At 40.0% G+C, this 17734-nt stretch overlaps 1 protein-coding gene across 4 annotated transcripts in view; it reads left to right on the forward strand.

The window, feature by feature from the left end:
* The window catches only part of NR3C2 (nuclear receptor subfamily 3 group C member 2), a 377271-nt gene that overhangs the window by 178642 nt on the left and 180895 nt on the right, over positions 1-17734 (forward strand). For all 4 annotated transcript variants that reach the window (XM_079920738.1, XM_079920741.1, XM_079920740.1 and 1 more), the window contains exon 3: positions 678-817. In XM_079920738.1, coding sequence (XP_079776864.1) covers positions 678-817 — 140 coding nt within the window. The remainder of the gene's footprint in view (positions 1-677; positions 818-17734) is intronic.

The raw sequence follows: 17734 nt of genomic DNA on the forward strand, positions 1-17734 counted from the left end.
AAATTTGTCCCTAAAAACTGCACCCTTCAGTTTCTTACCATGAAAGGTACCTGAGATAGTTACCATATATGGCTTGTTTTTAGTATTGACTGTGCCCCTTTAAATTAGTAAGCGAAATGAAGCAATTTGAACATACCTAGGTAAGGTAACATGGGAGAATATGCAGGAGCTTGGAGGAGTAAAATTCCTGGCAAAAGAGACAAGAATTATTTGAATTTTAATTTGTGGATTGTTTTGGAGAGGGGAGAGTTTTTTATCTGGCATAAATTGAGATATAATCTGAGTCCCAGTGAAGAGAGTTGAGAAGTATCGTAATAGCCCTTTGATGCCAAAAATAGTTCTGTGATGACTCAGCTCAAGATTTCTCTCCTCTCTGTTCACCTAGAATGCAAATAATATTTTTTGGTAAACGTTCTCAAAAACAGGAAAAGGAAGAGAAAAGTTTATATGGGATTATTTATGACTTCTTAGTACTGAGAAGAGGCTTTGCTGTAGAGAATTCTTGATACATTACTCCCCTCATAGGATTTTGCCTTCATTTCCTAAGTCACTCGGGATGGGACCATATTGAATTCATTGATGGAACCAAGATGATTGACAGATATTGAGCTAAGCTGTACAGCATGTCGAATGTGCCACTACACTGTAGTTATTTAAATCTTGATTTCTTTCCCCAGCTCTACTTTACGAAGTGTTTCCACTGGATCCTCAAGACCTTCCAAAATATGTTTGGTGTGTGGGGATGAGGCTTCAGGATGTCACTATGGTGTAGTGACCTGTGGCAGCTGCAAAGTGTTCTTCAAAAGAGCAGTGGAAGGTAAATGTTCATGTGGGTGTTCCTTTTACACATTTTCTTTCCTGGTGTGCAGTTTACTTGCAAGGTTAACTCGATAACACTATTGGGAAATAATTCAAAAATGTCCTTAGTTTTGGATGTAATCTGTCCTTAGTTTTGGATGTAATCTGTCAGTGATAAATAGTAATGAAGCCTTGTCTAAAAACCACTTGGAGATTCTCCACCGAGCAATATTTAATGGCCAAAATTCTAAACTGTGGATTAAGAGCAACCAGTCAGAAATACTGGTTGTTTTGGTTGTTGGTTTGTCTCAGTTTTTTTTTTTTTTCCACTTAGACTTAATCAAAATCATTCTGTGTCACCATAAATTTAATTTGCATGATCAGAAAGACCATTTTTTTTACAGCACGTCTGCCTGGTCTGTTTCTGTATAAATATATGTGTTGGTGGCCAGTTAAAACATTGACATCAGGATCATGTGTGTAATTTAAGTTGTGTTCCTTACAAAACATTGTCATTTAACAGCCGCTTGAGAGTCCAGGTCCCCATTTGAGTCCTACCTTCGTTCCTACTGAAAGTTTCCAAACCAGTACATTAAATGAAAAATTGGAGTGAGATTCTTTAAGTTATGTAGTCTAGCTTTTGCTTCTGTCCAAGTAGTTGTACTTACTAAGGAGAAATGGTCTTTTCGTTTGTTTCTGCCTTTCTCCAGCTTCACTTCCAAGCAATTAACTAACATCAGACTTAGGCCTGATGGTTTTATTAATGTTGACTACTATGACTGGTCAAAGTGTAGAATTTTTTGCTATCAGGAGAAGTGTTGTGTAATTGACACTTATTCTTACTAAGGAGTTCAGCATTAAGATTCCTGCAGGTATATTTCTCAGGACATTTTTCTGAGAGGTGAATTGGTGTTTCAGAGACTTAAGCATAAATGACTTGAATGTTTGTTTTGCTGAGGACCACAAGGAAATGTCCTTAGTTCTGGGATAAAAAAAGCTGACCAAGTAGTTATTTCTGTGCTTCTGAGGTTGATTCTGCATTATTTAATTGATAGTACATGATTTTACATTATTTACACTATTAATTATTTAGTAGTCCCCAAACCCAGCATTACATTGGTAATAGGAGTTCCATATTTCTTTCTCGGGGTATGAGCTCTTGGTTACAGGTGACAGAAGATTCAACACAAACTGGCTTCAGCACCAATGGAAATTCATTGGCCCACATAACTGGAAAGTCCTCATGTGGACATGGCTTTGGGCAAGCCATGGTCTTAAGCCAGGTCATTCGCATTCAATCTCATTCTCTCCATCGCTTGACTTTGTTCTGGCTCTGTTCTCATGTGGCTTCTCTCGTGAGAAGGAAAGAGGTTTTCTGTTCCCAGGGGTTGTTATAAAAGCCCCCAATTGAATCTCCATAGACTGAACTTGACTCACGTTGGCCCCTTCCAGACCAGTCACCGTGGCTGGGGGGAGCAGTGATCTGATAGGCTGGTCCTGGCTGGAGTCGGCCAACCTGAACAACCTAGACCAACTGTGGGAATGAGCATTTCCTGGAGAAAAAGGTGGGCCCTGTTACCAGAAGGCTGATTTCCAGAAAATGGGGGAAACAAATATGTATAGTACTGAAATCAATTTAATTTTTTAAGATTGTCTTCCCCGCCACCCTCTTCTTTCTTTCCTTAACTCTGTGATTGACTCAGTAGGAGATAAGTAGGTAAGATATACCTCTGGCATCTTCTAATGCCGCTTTATACCTTCCAACATAAGGGCTCCCCTCCTAGGCTCACTAATTGGTGAACAAAGGTGATGAGTAAAAATAAAGCAGTGAGCGAAGGACATTTAGAGAGGGTGCCTCTGTGTTGCCCTACCTGTGGGACAGCATTCACATCAGAACCCATGTATGGCTCTTTATAAAATCTGCCCTTCTCTGCAAAAAACGGTTTTCTAGATGTTTTTGTTGTTTTTAAGTAGTTTCTCTGGAAGTAGCTAAGGAAAGAATTGTTTTTGCAACTGAGGTACATATAAACATGGAAAAGCCTAAATGTCTGTACATCTTTTTCTCTCATTGAAAAGCTGATCAGTAATGGATAATGAACCTTGACAAGTGCCTTTTAAGGCTTTTATTAATATAGCTTATTTCCTATTTATTTGGGAATTAGAATTTTAGCACCTACCTGTGTGAAACAAGGCTATAAATTTTAAATATAAACCTCATGAGAGTAATGACTTGTTTTTGTTTTGTAATTTGTATTTGCTTACTGTTTTATCATGTGTGTATGTGTGAAAGAAATAGGACTATCTCTGTATCAGAACTTTTTGATTTAATAAGAAATTATTTTAAAAATATTTTATGTAATTAGAGGCACTAATTTCACAAAATTATGGTATATGGATGTTATTTTTATTCCCCTTTTACAGATGAAGAAATTTGGGATCAGACCCAATTAATCTATTTGGAATCATAAGGCCAAACTTAGACCCATATTAAAGTCTTATGGCTCCAAACCTAGACCCACCCTAAGGCCTCATAGATCTAAATCTCATAATCTCTTCTTTCCATTTTCCATAATTCTTAAGTTCATGAAAATCCTGCTCTATATGTCATTGTTTATGCCTGCTCGGTAATAATGAGGGCAGTGATGTGAACATTGAGAAGACAGTGTGGTACCCTTAGTGTGTGTCTCTGCGTGTGTGTCACTGTGTGTGTACATACACACACATATACAAACATGTATGTGTGTTTTTATATTTGAATATTTACTACGGTGGTTTTCCGGTTTTAACCTTAAGCTCCTCCTCGGATTACGTATACAGAGGCTTCTAAGCAGCTGCAGGTAGGGGAGTCCTTTAAAATCGGAAGGAACTAACAACATCAGGGCGAACTGGAAATGACCACTAGAGAGAGGACAGAGGGAAAATCACAGCAGTCTGAGCTTCAAGCTTGTTGGCTTCAGGCTTTTATGCCCTAGAGCACCCCACTGCAATGCTTGGTCTGACAGTGTAGTGTTGACTACATAGGGAGACTGCACATCATTTGTTTTAAGTGTATATTATGTTCTCTGTGTCCCGTCTAATGGGGTGTAGATATGTGCTTATTTCTTCTTCTTAAACATTTAATATAAAAACACTTAGATGTCTCATCCAGAATACCTTTTTTGTCAATAATGTTGGTTTAGAGCCGTATTACTGTACCTTACAATGGAAGCTTATCGTTTTATTTTTAAATTTGAATTGCTTATTTGCCTTGAAGGTTTGTCAGGACCTTTCTGTCTTAAGAAAAAGAATAAACCTATATGCACACACTCATGCACACATACACACATATATATTTTAAGTTGGGTTCTCCCTAGTGGTGGAAAGTGGACTGGCTTTAGGGTCAGAAGACTTGGTTTAATTTCCAGCTCTGCCACTCACTTGGTGTAAGATTATGGCAAGTTATTTAACTTACTTGGGCGTCAGTTTCTTTATTTATAAATGGAAATGGTAGTATTGCCTTACCTGTTGCTATGAAAAATTACATAAAGGAAAATGTCTTTGCAGATTTTATAAATCGTAAAGTGGCATCAAAATATTAGACCTTGGGCTTCCCTGGTGGTGCAGTGGTTGAGAGTCCGCCTGCCGATGCAGTGGACACGGGTTCGTGCCCCGGTCCGGGAAGATCCCACATGCCGTGGAGCGGCTGGGCCCGTGAGCCATGGCTGCTGAGCCTGCGCGTCCAGAGCCTGTGCTCCGCAATTGGAGAGGCCACAGCAGTGAGAGGCCCGTGTACCGCAAAAAATATATATATATATTAGACCTTGACTTTAGGAACAACTGCTGAAGTTCTTTGGCCACGTCCGTACACAGAGATCATGTAAATGATTCAGTAACGTTGTACTGTTAGGTCTTCATTTTTTCTTCGTTTTTCCCGTATTACATTATTTTGCCCGTAGAACTGCCCTTTGAGGTTGTAAGATCCTTCTAGACTAGCAGTTCTCAAAGTTTCAAAGGATGTCGGCATCAGGGGTGAGGGGATAGAAGGCCTGTTGACATTTCCTTGAGGGACTTTTCCACATTTTCCACCGTGGACTGAACCACCAAGATTGATTCCCATAACGAACCTTCATAGCTGACTCTGGCACCCACCTTTGGGAGTTGCACAGTAGAGGAAATATTGAGAGATGCCAACTGGACTTTTAGCTCCCCTGTTCGATGTCTTTAGGGCAGGACAGGGTCTTATCTCTAGAACCTAGCAACACCGCAGATATTTAGTAGCCACTAAATAAATGTTTGAATGTACATATCAACGTACCTATGTGGCATAAGAGCATTCCAGGTTAATGACTTGCTCCTCAAACCAGTAGATTAGCAACGAAACTGGCCCAAGAATTTACGCAGGCCTTTTGATGTCTAATCTGCAACTTCTAATTCTAGTCTGAGTTTTTACTTTCTCAGTCTCTTTCCAACTGTAAGTTCCCATTGGTTTCATCTTGTGTGTATTTTACTTTGTGATCCCTCAATGAACAGAGCTGCCTACAGTCAGCAGGCTATTTTATAACCTAATTTCCTTTCTGGCTACTCAGTATACAGCAGTGTCTGGAAGACACAGCCCCCACAAATCACTGAAGAGGTACGGGGCTGTGAAAGAAGAAGAAAGTTCACTATAATGTAAAGTCAAATGGATTTATATTTTTGTAAGCAGACCCGTTAGGCTAAAGAGTCCATATCTTGGTATGGCCAGCCAAATCATATGATGTCTATTTCGACACTCAGACATTTCCCTTAAGTAAGAGACTTATAAATCTATTTCCTGAAAAGAAACGGCTTTAAAAGGTCTAACTGTAGATTAATCTCAGCAGTCCTCAAATATGCAGCATTTAAGGTACCCACACCTGGATACATGCACCTCATTCCTTTCACGTGTACTTCGCAGCATATAGGTGAGAAATCCTGCAATTCATAGACTGATTATCCTATGGGGGAACATGTTTTTAAGGACATGTAATGGTTGACTAATAGTTAATTTTCTTCGCTTTTCTAAACTGAATGAGTAAACCGAACAGGTCCAGAGGAAAGTGTGTCTCACCATGTCATGGGCTCATGTTATCCCCATCAATACTGTGTGTGCTCTTAAGCAAGAGGGCCCAACAGGCAAGAGTGTGAGTAAGTGTGAGGTCTGGGGGGCTGGATGATGGACCGTTCAATTATGCCACAAAACAGAGCATTTAAATTGAATGGACACAAGCTAGATCAGGATGGTCTTACATAGTAATTGAAATACAGCCATCCCCTTGTAATTGGCAATATGAAATTAAGGAAATGATAAAACAAGGAAATAACACCTGCTTATTAGATGTCTTCAGGTCACGATGTGTGTGATGCAGCCCTCCGTGTCTCTGTGTGCCACGTACAGGAAGCTAATGTACATCAGAGGGCATCGTCCCTCCTACAAAACTGCTGAGTCAGAGATAGGAAACCAAGGATTCTTCTGGCTTACAGTTTTCTCACGAAACACTTTAAAGATTAAGTCTTTTTTTCCCTTTACCAAAAATTGGAAACAAGGTAACCTGATTCTTTCCAACTACTTCCTATAAGTGCTTAAATAAATACCTACCCAGTAGATCGTATCTAGGATTTTTATGAACACTCCTTTCCTCCTTATATAAACCCAAGGGTTTTGTGTTAATTACAAATGTTTGCCCAGATTTTTTTATATATCCCTTCAGTTGGTTGCCATGGGAACATACAGAGCCATGACATTTAGGCCAATCTGGAAGGTCAAGGAAACTTCTTAAAGAATTGACCCCCAAGCTGAATCTTGAAAGATTAGGATTGGCAATGCTGAGGGGGAGTAAGGACAGGCTGTCTGCACAGGGCACCAAAAGCTATTTCATGTTACCTCTATGGACGTGTGAGAGGCAAGGAGATAAAAGTGGAGGCTGTTGTGCAGATTGGGTCCAGGTCCTGGACTCTAAGGAGGGGCCTGAATTTATCCTTGGGCAAAACAGAACCTCTGAATGTTTCAATACAGCAGAATAGTAAGCTCAGGTTCGCATTTAATATCTGGCTGTGCGGAGGTAGGCTTATTTAAAGAGAGACAGTTCCCGTGGCTCTTCTAAGTCATTTCGGTGAGAGATGACCAGAGATAGAACTAGACCAGCAGCGTTAGGGATAAAGAGGAGGGGACAGCTAACAAGACTATCTGGGAAGTAACATTGGTGGGTCTGTATTGGAGGTAAGGAAGCAAAGATCTGGGATGTTTCCATAGGCTCGGCTGCTGGTGCCCTTTGCTGAGACTGGGGATGCTGGAGTGGGAGCAGCTTTGGGGGCATGGGGGGCAAAGGTCATTCATTCACCAAACATATTCAATATCCACTAAATGGCAGACACTCTTCTTGGCATACCTAGGGACTTCCTGGATGAAGAAAGTGAACAAAATATACAAAGATCCTTGCCGTGGTGGAGATTACATTCTAGTGAGAGGTGGTGGAGAGATTAAACATACTAAACGAGTTATTTGTGTAACATGAAAAGTTGATGGGTGCTCTGGAAAACAAGCACTGCCAGGATAAATGGGGTTGGAATGAAATTCCTTTTAGGACAATGAGTTTGAAATGTCCATAGAACATTCAGACGTGCCTAACAGGAAGTTGGATGTGTGATTCTAAAGCTTGGGGAATAGGGAAAGATCGAAAATAACTATTTTAGAATCATCAGCCATGAAAGTAGATGCATTTGCCCAAGAAATGGGTATTTAGAGAGACAAGGAATAAGCCAAGGTTAGAACCTTAGAGAGAGCATAAATATAGGACATTGTGTATATATGTGTGTATGTGTGTGTATGTGTGTGTGTGTTACACATGTGTGAATAATTTTTCTCTCTCTCTCCTCCAAGTTGTACACAGAAAAGTCTTAGTTGCTTGGTCTCTGGTTCTTCCAAGTTTAGATGAACTTCAGACATTATTGCATCTGTGGAACTTTCAATCCCAGTTTTTGCTCTTTATTAATCATTAGTCTTGATTTTCTTTTAATCTTAGCCAGTCCATAGCCCACAACCAAACATGATAGCGAGGAAATTTGATTTGCTAACCCGGGCAGAGATAATGTCACACATGTAGCAGATGCTCTAGACACATTTGTTGATCGGTAACTATTTAAACATATGTATGGGGTTCCCCCTTGTTCCTGTCACTGTTTCTCTGAGGTCAAAACTATGTTGAAGTGATTTCTTAGAAAATGATTTGGAGTAGGGACACGTAGGCCAAAAATAAATTAGCGTTATCCAAAGAGAGCTTCTTGCTGCTTAAAATTTTAAATGAAGGTGCACTTCACATAGCAAATTTGGAAAGTATAAATTAGAAGCACAGTAAGTAATTTTCAGGTATTCCCCGTGTCTGTGCCTCTGTTTGCAGCCCATGTTGTTCCAGAAAAGAATCAAAGCAACTCACAGCTTTCCATGAGGTAAAATGAAATTTCTCATAAGTGAAATGAAAAACAGGACAAAGGCAAGATGAGAGCAAGAAAGAGAACATACAGCCAGGAAAGGGGATGGGAGAGAGAAATATGCCCTTTGGCCCTGGCAGACACCGGCCACCTACTTGGCTTTCTAGGCCCCAGCTCACAGACAGTGGTGAGTCACCTGATGTACGATGTTCTTAACAAGTAGATTAGGGAATTGCCTGTTGGGAAGAAAATTTTCATGAGCTGCTTTGGCTGTAACGTGCCTATTCTTTTCATGTGAATTATAACCTGAAATTTAAAAAAGTAACTCTCCCATTGGTATTAGTGGGATTGTTTGGTTTATCTTAAGGAGCAGTGCGAGAAACATGCTTTATTCTGTCAGACACCTTCTCCGAGAATCATCGCTGTTATTTATGGAGCAGTTACTCCATGCCAGACAGGCACTATGCCAAGTACTCCATGTTTTATCTCATTTTTTCCTCATAACTGCTGTCTTAAAGCTGAAAGTTTTGTGAGTTTTGCAAGGCAATATCTTTAAACCTGAACCCTCTAAGCAATTGTTGTCACAAGGAAAACAGTGACTACTTTTCTTTAACAAGGCTTAATGGTATGATCCTTCCACTCTTGAAATTAATAGCAATAGTGGGCTTCCCTGGTGGCGCGGTGGTTGCGAGTCCGCCTGCCGATGCAGGGGACACGGGTTCGTGCCCCGGTCCGGGAAGATCCCAAATGCCGCGGAGCGGCTGGGCCCGTGAGCCATGGCCGCTGAGCCTGCGCGTCCAGAGCCCGTGCTCCGCAACGGGAGAGGCCACAACAGTGAGAGGCCCGCGTACCGCAAAAACAAACAAACAAAAAAATTAATAGCAATAGCAATAAACATTTGTGTACTTATTTTGTGCACATTAACCTAAGAACTTTATTGTTTTATCATTTTAATCCTCATGATAATCCTATGAAATAGGTCCGATTATTCAATTATTATCTGTCCTCATGTTAGAAATCAGTCATCTGAGGCATGTAAGAGTTGAATTAGTCAGTCCAAGGTCACCCAGATTGAAGGAAGTGGCAGGGCGGGGATTTGAACCCGGGAAGTCCAGGCATTCTGACTCTGTATATTCAGCACATAAGCTCTACTGCCTCTCACAGAGTTATATCAGATCCCAACTATTTTTACCCCTCAAAAAGTAGGGCAACATCCCTGGCTGGAGAACACTTATGAAGAGCCCATTGTAATTTAACAGTTTTCCCGCTATACTCTAAATAATTAACTCCTAGCCATTCCAAGTTGAAGCTCTCATTTGAATTTCTGTTGCCCTAATGGGAAAGAAATTGGGTAGTCTCTAATTTTTTCTTAAGGAGTGAACTCCCTATTTTTAAAAATTACCATTACCATCCCTAAAGTACATCTTTAACATCTTGATATTAATCTAAGGTTTGATGGAAATTTTTTATCTTCCTGTATTTCATTTCCTATGTGTGATAAAAATTAGACAGAGCCTGTCAGGCTCAGAGAAGCATTGCGAGCAGGACCTTCCTCCTCCAAAGCTGAAAGCCCCAAACTCTTCAGCCCTGATGCCTGGCAGCTCAGAAACAGACCCGAGAGCCGGAGGATGCAGGGCTGCCCTCCCAGAACTTGCGCCCATGATGTCACTAGGATTGTACCGCCTGCGTGATTCTGTCCCCTTGAGAATGCTTTGACACCGGAAATGAAAATTGCTAAGTTGATTGCAGTCAGTGCCAAAAACAGAGCCCTGGAAGATACGGAGGATAAGGAGGCGTTTAGGCATTAAGGTGGAGGCGGGTGGTGGAGGGATGGAAAGATGGGGGCTTGAACCTGAGTCTGCTCAGTTGAGCAGGCCCCGTTCGGTGAGGGCCTGGTCCATGCCCAGAGGTGGAGGAGGCGACTGAACAAAGACACTGGGGCCAAACAAAGGCCCTCATTTTGCAGTGCGAAATCTCAGCCCTTCTTAAACACAGCAAGTCTTTTTTGAGGAGAAAAATCAACGCAGGGGTATAGGCAGCGTTGTCCCTTGGTGTCTGTGCAGTGGCTCATGGCAGGTACCACCTAGCAGAAGAGAAGACAACTGGGATGGGATTGTGGATGATGGAAGGTAGAAAGGGCCTGACTTAGGATGGAAGTGGTGCAACTGAACAGAAGGCCTGATTTGAGAAATGAGAAGGAGGAACGAGCAAGACCTGATGGTGGATTAGTTCTGGGGGATGATGGAGATTCTGATGGAGACTTGGGAGGAAACACTTTGAGAATGGAGAGGATGAGAGGAATTTAAAAACTGTTGAGAGGGACTTCCCTGGTGGTCCAGTGGTTGAGAATCCGCCTTCCAAGGCGCAGGGTACGTGGATTCGATCCCTGGTCGGGGAACTAAGATCCCACATGCCGCGGGGCAACTCACGTGCTGAAACTACAGAGGCCACGCGCTCCAGAACCCATGCGCCACAACGAGAGAGAAGTCCATGCACCGCAATGAAAGATCCCGCATGCCACAACTAAGACCTGATGCAGCCAAATAAATAAATATTAAACAAAACAAAACAAAACTTGAGATTGGGTCACCCAAAGAGATAAAGCAGTCTCTATGAAAAAGCAGAGACTAAATTCTGAAAAAGTTCTTTTTTTTTTAACCTGGATGTATTTTCGGGCACATTTTAAAATAAAAGAAGTGTGTAACTAGAGATAAGGTAGTTTGGCAGATCGTCTTAGTTTTAGGCAACAGATGTCAGTGGCTTCTTTGACTGTTTGGTGCAGAACATGGGAAGTTATGAAATGAAATTGAAATCCTGGTGAAAGTGCTGGGCCCAATGAAACAGCCCCACAAGGCATGGTGGATCGTTGGGGAGACATGTCATCATTACTGCCCATGTTAGAGGTACTAAATGATGTTAGCAGCTCATGACACCGTAGGAAACCACAACATGAAGCTAATTTTTTTTTTTTTTTTTTTACCATTTTAACCATTTTTAAGGGTACAGTTCAGTGGCATTAAGTACATTATTCTGCAACTATCACCACCATCCTTCTCCAGAATTTTCTCACCTTCCCAAACTCCATACAAAAACTCCCTAATACCACTTCTCCCAGCCTTTGGGAACTATCATTCTACTTTTTTTTTTTTTTTTTTTTTGAGGTACGCGGGCTTCTCACCGCTGTGGCCTCTCCCGTTGCGGAGCACAGGCTCCAGACGCGCAGGCTCAGCGGCCATGGCTCACGGGCCCAGCCGCTCCGCGGCATGTGGGATCTTCCCAGACCGGGGCACGAACCCATGTCCCCTGCATCAGCAGGCGGACTCTCAACCACTGCGCCACCAGGGAAGCCCTCATTCTACATTTTATCTCTATAAATTTGACTGTTCTAGGTATCTCATATAAATGGAATCATACAATATTTGTCCTTTTGTGTCCAGCTTATTTCTCTTCGCTTAACGTCTTCAAGATTCAGAAAAATTGTATAGCAAAAAAAAAAAAGCGCATGTTTCAAGTCTCCAAAATTTTTGCTGTAATTTTTTGCTCTTTAAAGACAGACATATCCAATGGAATGATTTTTTTCTTTTACCCTTATTCCTTGGTATCTTCATTCACTGCCCATCCTGACCTCTTAGATCAGAAAGAGAGAAAGGCTGCTGATGATTTCTGTAGAGATAAGCAGGTACCTGTAACGCATACACACATAAGCACACACACACTTTTAGAGCTCTGCTCCATTTCACCCTGTCACCCAGTGATTGGCGTTCTGAGGAGAGGGGAAAACCTTGAACGTCAGCAAGAAGACTCCCAAACCACTTGAAATGATCATGAAAGCATCTGTGCACATGCTCACATCCTCTGTCTCACACTCACACACCTCCCTCCAGTATCAGAGACCAAATCCACCTCTAGATAAGAGCAGGTTGACACCAAGGAATGAAGCTCACCCGTCTCAAGCAATGGAGCTTGTTTCCATCTGCCCTCAGGTTGGCCCCAATTGAAGCTCTTTCATCCATGCCAGCTGACTATAACATTACATTTACAAAAGCATCATCTTCCTGTCTGTGCTGTGTTGCTAATTAACAGTGAACTCTTCTACCTCACCAAGCAAAACATCCCTAAGGAGGAGTGACAAATGTATTTTCTCCTTACAGGTATAAGACTAAAGGCTCCATTAAATCACTGGTCTTTGACAACCTAATGCAGCTTTACACAAGGGCCCTGTTTACTTTTCTAATGGTAAAACCACAAAATAAAGCAAATGAAATAAAACAAAAGATTAAAGAATCAAAATGTAGAGGGGCATCATAACTGTGAACAAGAATTGAAAAGTCACTTGTAGCAAATAAGCTGAGGAATAGATGGGATGAGGTTTTTAGGAAGTTTAATAGAAATTCACACTTACACATAGCAGTATAGATGAGCCCAGACTCATTCAATTATATTTGTTTCAGAGGAATCAAAAGTATATAATTTGGCGGGGGGCGGGGGCACAAATACCTCCTCCTCTCTCCTAATCCCTCCTTTTATTTTATTTTCTTCTTCAATTTGGAAGGAAGAACCAAGGCTAGAGTTTGGAGATTCACACCATCCTCTTAGAAGCCATACTGACCACTTAATGTTTTAGTGAAAGGCTCCTTGAATATTATCCAGCAGTTTAAGCACTTACTGTGAGAGTGCTCCAGTAAGAAGCTGTATAATAAAGCGTCACCAGCACAGATTCCAGAGTCATCTTTATGTTGAGGTATCGCGTGAGTAGAGAGAGATTTGGCCTTGGGGTCAGACAACCTGGCCTTGGGTCCAGAGTGACACTGCCCACTCTGAGACTTTGAGCAAATAATTGAAGTTCTGTTTTCTCTTCTGTAAGAAAATAAATCTTAAAAGTATCTGCCCTACCCATCTCTCAGAGTTAGGAGGATAAAAATTAGTACCTGTATGTTGAAACTGCTTTAGAAATAATAAAGGGTTACTTTACAAACGCCACATTTAAAAATGAATATTCCCCTTCTTAGGAAGTAATTGAGTCAATAATTCATGGTTCTCAATAAAATGTAGAATATTTAAATTCTAGCTACTTTCTGTATGTGCTAAATATTTGCCTTGAAGGAAAAGAAACAGTAAAAATTAAAGAAAAGAGTATCTCACTTTAGGGAAGACTTAGAGGTTTGACTTCCTTGTTTAGGAAGGTTTAGGCAGATCCACATTGTTCATGAGGATTGCACCCAAGGGCCACAGTGGGGAAAGCTTCGTATATATTTAAGATCAGGATTTAAATTTAATCTTCCTGAATACACAATCATAAAAAGAACAGAGGCAGTTTTCATACTCCTTCTACATCTTAAACAATTTGGGAGATCACAACTACTTTTCACTTTCTTCTTCTTTTTTTAATTAACTGTACCAGGATTTCTAAAACATGCTGCATTCTGTTGCCCTCCCACTTGTGTTGAATGGCTTAATTGGAAAACCAGTGCAGAATTAGTCTAGGTTGGTTGTTTTTCATCTGGCCTGTACCATAGCATTTTCCCAGTTGAACCAGGCTCAGCAATTTGATATTGCTAGCATTACATAGGTACTAATTGTTCTGTTTTTTACTATTCAATATGAACTGAAGTTGCATTCAGAAAAAGAATAGGAATGAAGAGTATTAGTAGCCATTAATTAGAAATCTTAAGTAAAAATCACTGTTTTTAAAGGAGAATAGTGGAGAAACTGTTATTGAAATGTCATTATTAAATGATAATAGATTTAAAAGGTCCTTCAAGCAACCTTTCCTTTCAATATTTAAAAATAAATGTGCTTCTGACATATCTGATGAAGATTAAGATGTATTTGAAGATCTTTAGTTGCTGTCATTGGTGATACTTAAAATTCAAAATATTTCTGTGACATCTCCCAAATACTGAAATAGTTGACCTACACCTAATTTAACTAGCATTTCACAGAACAGAGCTGTGATCCTGACTAAGGTCAGATGTCAGTGTAACATGAAGCACTAGGTCCAGAACTTGGAGAATCAAGCTAGGATCAGGTGCTAAGAAGGCAATGAAGAGGCAAGGAACCAACAGGGCCAGAGCTGATGTCAGACAAAATAGTCATTGAAAATAGAAAGGAACATGCCGTATGTGGGCCCACAGTGTAGACCCACTGTGTAGAAACCAGGCACATGCCTTCAATTCAGCCAGCATCTGTTGGATACTTACTATGTACTAGACCCTAAGTGTGTGCTACAGTCCATTCCTACTAACAGAAAGGCATGGGAATCCCAGATACCTTACTTTAATTTATTCTAAGTAGTGTACCTTTTTATAAAATCCTCTACTGTATCTTAAAAATTACCTGTAAAGCAAAAGTAATCATATAGAGTCTTAGGAATTAACCTTGTCTTTTTTACTGCAGCAGTGCAAATTGTGCAAAAATCAAGTGGAACTAGGAAAGATTTCCCGTTTTACAAAGTTTCTCACTGTTGAACTCAATTTACTAGGCAGAAAATTGGTGTTTTCAGGTACTGATAGCTCTTTCCTTTAATAGACTAAGTTGTAATTTATAGTCATGACCCACAGGGAGGGGATAGGAACAAAAAAACGAAATTATTTTAGTAGTGAAAATTAACCTCTATTGAGCCATTAACACATCCTTTGTAAAACAAGCCTGAAAATAAAAGCGATTTTTAAATGACTTAAAAAATCAAGCAAAATTGTCTTTCCTATAGTGAGGAGAGAATGTTAGAAGTATAACATAAAAGCATGTTTTTCATTTATGTCAGAAAACAGAGCAGGCTGTCTCTTTTGTCTTTACCATAACTCACCATTACATAAGTACTAATTCTGCTTTCTTTTTTTTTTGCTCTCCAATATGATCTGAAATTACAACTTACAAAAGAATAGTAATCTAAAAAGAGTATTCAATAAATGTTAATAAAAATCACTGTTTTTAAAAGAGAATAGATGGGGAAATAATTATATAAGTGTTTGTAGGTCTAAAATTCCTTCAATCAGCTTTCCCTTTAACATTTTAAAATTAACTGTACTCAACGTATCTGACTATGATCTTTTGAAGGTCGTCAGTTGCTAGCTGGATTACAAGAAGAATGTCATTTCAGATACTTGTGACTGTGGTGCTTTCAATAACGATTTTTTAAAAATCAACTCTTAATATTTTTACAGGTACTGAAATGTGTTTAAGATTTAAGTTGAGACATTAGTACACATTTTTCACATGTAGATAGTTTTTCCTTTAGTAATTGCACTGTGACATCATTCTGCTATACGTTCTATGTGATTTGTTTTGGGAAAAACAGTTGCCAAAAGAAATGTCGTTATGCAGTGAGGTGTGTACCTGTGTTGCAGCCATGCTGCCTACCACAGACCAGCTACTTTAAAATAGAAATTGCTGCATCTAGAATCACGGAAAGGGCCCTCCACCTTCTTTCATCTCATCATATGAGGGGATGCCAACCATTTTGTTACCTTTAGGTTTCTAGAACACATTGCAGGTACCCACTCATTGTTATTAAATGACTAATTTAGAAATCAGATGGAAATTAACCCCAGGCAATGACTTGTTTATTTATGTATTTATACTATACAGGTAAATCATAGGATAAATATTCTTCCCACTGTTTAAGATTCTACTAAGATCCTATAATAAAATAATTCTGTTATATTTAAAATGTCGTAATTCCACTTCCTTATACAAAATTTCCAGCAAATACCGTATTTCCAGCTTCAGTCTCATAAAGCTTAGTGTTTATTTTTGGTTTTGTTCTTTATTGTGGTAAAACACACATGCTATGAAATGTACATCTTGCCATTTTTAAATGTACAGGTCAGTGGTGTCAAATACATTGACTTGGTTGTGCGGCCATCACCACCTCTTATCCTTATAACGCTTTTCATCTTGTAAAACTGAAATTCTGTATCCATTAAACAGTCACTCCCCATGCTCCCCTCCCCCAGCCCCTGTCAACCACGATTATACTTTGTCTTTATATTTCTTGGTTTTGTAACATTTGCTTTTTCTTAATTTTAATTGTTACTGAAACTAGACGATGGTATGTCGTTTTCCAGATTCAGTGTAGATGTACCTTGTTACGGCTAGAATCATAACCGTAGGGACCTGTGTTCAAAGTCCAATGTCACTGTCTCTAGTATTCATCATGGTGAACATTTATTAAATGTGACTGTGAGCTAGGAGTGCAGTGGACAGTCTCTCATTTTATTTCTGTACAGTTTTTGTAGGTGTGAAGTAGTATCCTTCTGTTTTGATGAGAAAATTAATTACAGGAATTAAGCCATTTGTCCACAGTCACACAGTGAAGAACAGAGGTAGGAATGGCAGGCAGGTTTTCCTGACTCCAGACTTTGTCTGATTTCACTGTGTTGCCCTACTGGCCCCGAGGCCTGGGCAATTTACCAGCCTCTTCCTGATTCCTCGCTGTAAAATGGAGATGGGGAAATACCTTGGGTATCGTGATGTTTTGGTGACTGTGGTATATGCCAATTTTCTGGCACGTTGTAGACGTTACAGGAATGATAGCTTCTGTATCATACTGTGAATAGCTATCATACAGAAATGATAGCTATTCACAGTACTCTTATTACTTGTCAGACTGGACACATCCCACAGAGTAGGCAGAACTCCCTAAGTGGTTACTTGATGAAATAGTGTATAGATGTCGGGGGCACAGTAATTTTATATGTCTGATTCCAAAACCCCCTACACACGTGTTAAATGCAAAATGTGTATTTGAAACCAGTAAAGGGGCTGCTTTGAATCCTGGTGAGAATAAATACCACTGAAATTGAATGTAGACCAAGGGCGAGCAGCTTTTCCAGTTGTTAAAATAGCTCTGTTTTATTATCAAATTGGGTGATGGATGACATTAAAAACTATAATACTATTTTGTAGAAGAGATTCTCTGCATGATATTAGGTATGGGCACAGATCAAACGTCCTAAACTGTCATGTTTCTAAAACGAGTAATTTAAATACTAACTTGAAACAAAATTTTACTAAAATTCTGCCCACATAGGTCTGATAGGGAGGTATCCTTTAAAAAACTTATGGAAGAAAAAGAAGGGAATACAATAAATTGATAAAAATATTAGGCAGTTTCTCTCCCTTCAAGACCAGATCTCCAGAAACCAGAATACATTGGCAGCCAAAGTTAAGATCCTGGGGGCTTTGCTCCTGAGAAGCAATATGCAGGGAAGGTCACCTCCATTTCTTTGTGTACCGTTGCGATAATAACAGCGTGTGTTTGTATGCGTCTTCACACTGCTAAACACTTGCCAGTGAGCGGCTTCGGCAAGTGGCACAGCTAACCAGTGAGGACGCTGAGACTCAAACCTGCATCTGACTCCAAAGCCAGTACTGTTCCCTGACAAAGTAGCTAACTCTGTGAGCATGGTAAATGGGAGAAAAGTGGAAAGAGAGAATGCCCCTTAGTTAAAGTATTTAAATTGGAGTTGATATACATTGTCCCAAAATACTTTCTTAAACTTCTAGTGAT

This window comes from Stenella coeruleoalba (assembly GCF_951394435.1).
Source record: "Stenella coeruleoalba genome assembly, chromosome: 4".
In the NCBI taxonomy this organism is placed as follows: Eukaryota; Metazoa; Chordata; class Mammalia; order Artiodactyla; family Delphinidae; genus Stenella; species Stenella coeruleoalba.